At 43.9% G+C, this 4,190-nt stretch overlaps 1 protein-coding gene across 1 annotated transcript; it reads left to right on the top strand.

The window, feature by feature from the left end:
- The first annotated feature begins 504 nt into the window (after positions 1 to 504).
- Positions 505 to 3,796, top strand: LOC127304201 (protein ACCELERATED CELL DEATH 6-like). Its single transcript, XM_051334899.1, has 3 exons — positions 505 to 1,747; positions 2,445 to 2,980; positions 3,092 to 3,796. Exons 1-3 carry the CDS (start codon positions 505 to 507, stop codon positions 3,794 to 3,796), a joined length of 2,484 nt encoding a protein of 827 aa, XP_051190859.1.
- Positions 3,797 to 4,190: the final 394 nt, after the last annotated feature.

Below are 4,190 nucleotides of genomic sequence, written 5' to 3'. Positions count from 1 at the left end.
GTCATCGTCAAGCCAGAAACAATTAAGACGAGTAGGTTAAACGGAGAATAGACAATACTTGGCACTTGGCTCAGATGAAGAGAACGTAGGCTCAAACCATTTTCTGAATCTATTGCAAAACAAATCATGGTGTAAGTGTAACGTTTATAAATGACGTAACGATTTAAATCTCATCTGACAGTCATACTGTACATCTATATTTAAGAGACTGACCCCAGATTAATTTATTTACAGTAGCATCGTGTTCGTGTCACCTTTCACACATCGAGGAGAAGAAGACACTCTGATTCGTCAAGATATTAATAGGACAGCGGTGTGCCTCAAGAACCTCCACTTGGCTATCATGAAGCAAGAAGCAATTAAGATTTAAGAAATGTTATAGATATATACAAAGACAAGAGAGGAGACTTGGCACTAGCTTCAAGAGCGTGCCTAGTAGGGAGCACAAGAAACCTCATACACAGATACACTTCATCCAACTAGCAAACCACAAAGCTCAGCGGGATGGCGAGCATCGATCCCCAGCTGCTGGAATCGGCGCGCGTGGGCTCGTGGGAGGCGCTGGATGTCCTTTTTCAGCGAGAAGACACACAAGACCCGCCAATGATGATTCCTGCTGAAGAAATTCGTGCGTTGCTAGCGAGAGTCAAGGGAAGTATCACGGTCCCAGCTGCTGGTGATGTAGAAGAACTCCTACAGGGCCTCACTCCTGATGGGGACACTGCATTACATGTGGTCGCCAGCAACGGGAATGCCCAGGATTTCTTGAAGTATGCCGGCATGATTTGCGGCAGGGACAGGGGTCTCCTGTTTGCCAAGAATCACAATGGTGACACGCCATTGCATTGTGCTGTCCGAGCTGGGAACGCCGAAATGGCGTCTCGTCTCATTGATCTAGGTGGACATGGAGCTGCTCCTAGCAAAATTAGTCCGATGCTGCTCACATCGGCGCGCGTGGGCTCCTGTAAGGCGCTGGATTTCCTTTTCCGTCGGGAAGACGCACAAAATCCACCAATGATGATTCCTACTGACGAATTTCTTGGGCTTCTAGAGAGAGACAACAGAACAATTGGGGCGCCATTTGCTCGTGATGTAGAAGAGGGCGTCGACCACCTGCCTAGTTCGCTTGCAGTTCCAGGACGAGAACTCCTCAAGGGCGTCACACCTGATGGGGATACCGCGCTACATGCGGTCGCCAGCAATACTGGCGATGGACATGATTTCCTCAAGTGTGCAGGCATGATCTGCGGCAGGGACTGGGACCTCCTGTTTGCAAAGAATCATGATGGTGACACACCCTTGCATTCTGCTGCTCGAGCTGGGAACTCCAAAATGGTTTCTTGTCTCATTCATCTAGCTGGGTCTGGTGGTGTGGGTCCCAACGGGAAGCTCGCGCTCTTGAGAATGCAAAATAAGCGCCACGAGACGGCCCTCCACGAGGCTGTCCGAACTGAAGACGGCAGAATTTTGGAATACAAGCACAGAAAAGCATCGCTTGATGCCGGAGAAGAAAACGAGGATGATGCTGACGGCGCAACAGAAGAAAGGACTATAGTCAAGCTGCTAATGCGTGCTGATCCGGAATTGGCTAATTATCCTGAAGACGGTATTTCCCCGTTGTACCTAGCTATCTTTCTGCAGAAGAGTACCATTGCACTTACTCTGTATAATACGAGTTGTGGTAATCTGTCCTATTCCGGAGCAGATGGACAAAATGCCTTGCATGTTGCTCTTCTCCGAGACACAGGTATGTCTATCATTTTGCACCCACTCTATATGTTTGTATTACTGGACTGCAGTACTGCACCATTAAATTTCAGAGCTCCGTTAAAATGTTCCTAAATAAACATAAGCCGTCCATTTGATATGCCCCAAAAGCTAATGTTACTCCTCCCTCCATGCCGGTTTATTAGGGTATTGACTTACTACTTCTTAAATGCAGATTTACCCTTGTTCAAAGGAAGCCATGATTGAACTCCCCATTTATCTCTTTGTTAGTTAGTGGATCATCTTAGGCACGCTATTTAATAAGCGCTCAGTTCTACGTTATGCTATGTTATGCTAGTAAGATTAAGATAATTTCTACATGACTAATCACACTTATCGCAAGTTTTTTCAATAAGGGCTTATTTTGTTCAAAAAAATTGCATATAAATTTTGAATAGTTCAGTTACTTGGCATTTTTCCTATAGAACTTACTTGGTTTTTAGGATTGAAATCATATGCAAAACAAAGTTATGGTTATTTGTTTTTATGATGACTAATAGTTCAGAAAAAGCATGTGTTCTCCGTGCAACTCAACCAAACGGCATGTATTATAAAATCACATCTTTTTAATTATTATTGGAATCAACATATAACTTTTTTTACATTTCTCAAATTCCTAAACTTTTGAAATTCTTTGAACCAAACATGCCGTAACACAAGAAACATATTATTCACAGTGATGGTAGAGATCCTACTGGGTTGGAACAAGAGCCTTACTGCACAAGTGGACAAAGATGGGAGTACGCCACTACACTTCGTACAATTTTCCTCGGGGTCTAAACAGACACTCGAAAAAGTATTCAAAGCGAACCCTGCATCACTGTATCAAGCAGACAATAAAGGATTTTTTCCCATACACGTGGCTGCTTCTTTAGGTGCCACAGATGCCGTAATTTTTTTCCTTCACGAGCGTCCAGATAGCGCTGGATTGCGCAACGCGAAAGGAAAGACGTTCCTTCATGTCGCCACCGAGAAAAGAAGACTAGCCATGGTCTCATATGCATGTGGAAATCCATCTTTAGCTTGGATTCTGAATATGCAAGATAGTGAAGGGAACACTGCGTTGCACTTGGCTATACAGGGTGGGAAACTTAGGATGTTCTGTGCTCTATTTGGAAATCGGGAGGTGAATCTGAATCTAGCAAATAACCTAGGGGAAACTCCCTATGATCTATCCAGAAGTAAGCTTCCGCGTGGAATGGGCTATACCTGGGTAATTAAGACACTCTCTATGTCTATTTCTCTTTCCCATTTGAATAAAATAAATCTCTATTGTAAATTTCCTTTCTTGATACTCACATATTCCTGCCCGTTTCTCTTTCAGAACTCTGAGCATAGAATAAAACACGCCTTGAGGTCTGTTAGGGCGAACCACGGTGCCATTCGCGAGGATAAGAACAAAGAAAGGTACAGCCGCCGTCCGAACCCTCAGGAAGAGGATAGAGAATCAGAGAGGCTGAAAGATGCGACGCAAATGCTTGTCGTTACTTCAGTCCTAATAGCAACCATGGCATTTACTGCAACATTTGCCCTTCCTGGAGGTTACAGAGCTGATGATCATTCAAATGGGGGAACGCCAACGCTTGCTGGTGGGTACATTTTTGACGCGTTCATTCTGGCCACTGCACTAGCTTTCATCTGCTCTTTACTAGCTACTGCTGGATTCATGTTTTCTGGGATTCCCATGGTAAACTTGAGCATGCGAAAAATCTACTTTCAAACGGCCGTGCTCTGCATGTCCAGTTCAGTCACATGCTTGTCTATTGCTTTTGCACTGGGCGTGTACATGGTTTTAGCTCCGGTTGCTCGTAACACAGCCGTTGCTATTTCTGTTATTACTCCTGCCATATTGGTATGTAGAGATATGGGGTTTCTTATACAAGTTTTAATTCTTGCAAGACCCTTATTGACTCGGAAGGGGATATTCTTTGGAATGGTGCAGTTACTACGTATGAGCGTGAAAACCATGGTCACTGCACTTTGGCCCTTCGCAGTTACCTTTTGCTGGGCCGCGTTTGCAAGGATATAATTGTGTTACTTGTTTTGAGGGTGATCCAATGTATTGGAAGTATTTCATGTGTGTTCTGCTGGCTTGCAACTTTATTTCTGTAAGACTTGTTGAGTTTGTAAGACATAAGTCATTGTTACAAAAACATTTCTATATATAGCTCCATGTACTCTGCTTTTATGTTGGTCGTGTAACATATCTGTTTCGAGACTACTTGTGCTTATATGTTCAAAAAATTGGAACTACTTACTTGAGAAAACGTTCCTGCTATCTAGGGTTCCCTGCCACTGCTCCTCCGTCCCTGGCTGGCAAATCAATCGATCCCGCATCTTCTTGTTGAGTAACATGTTGTAATAGGTATAGGTCCCCGTGTTTTGTCAGAGTTGTATCTGTAATTGTACATGTGTCCTCTTAT

The sequence above is a fragment of the Lolium perenne genome, chromosome 5 (assembly GCF_019359855.2).
Source record: "Lolium perenne isolate Kyuss_39 chromosome 5, Kyuss_2.0, whole genome shotgun sequence".
NCBI classification, from domain to species: Eukaryota; Viridiplantae; Streptophyta; class Magnoliopsida; order Poales; family Poaceae; genus Lolium; species Lolium perenne.
Note: the sequence above shows the minus strand (reverse complement) of the source record. Positions and strands in the feature narration are given on the sequence as shown.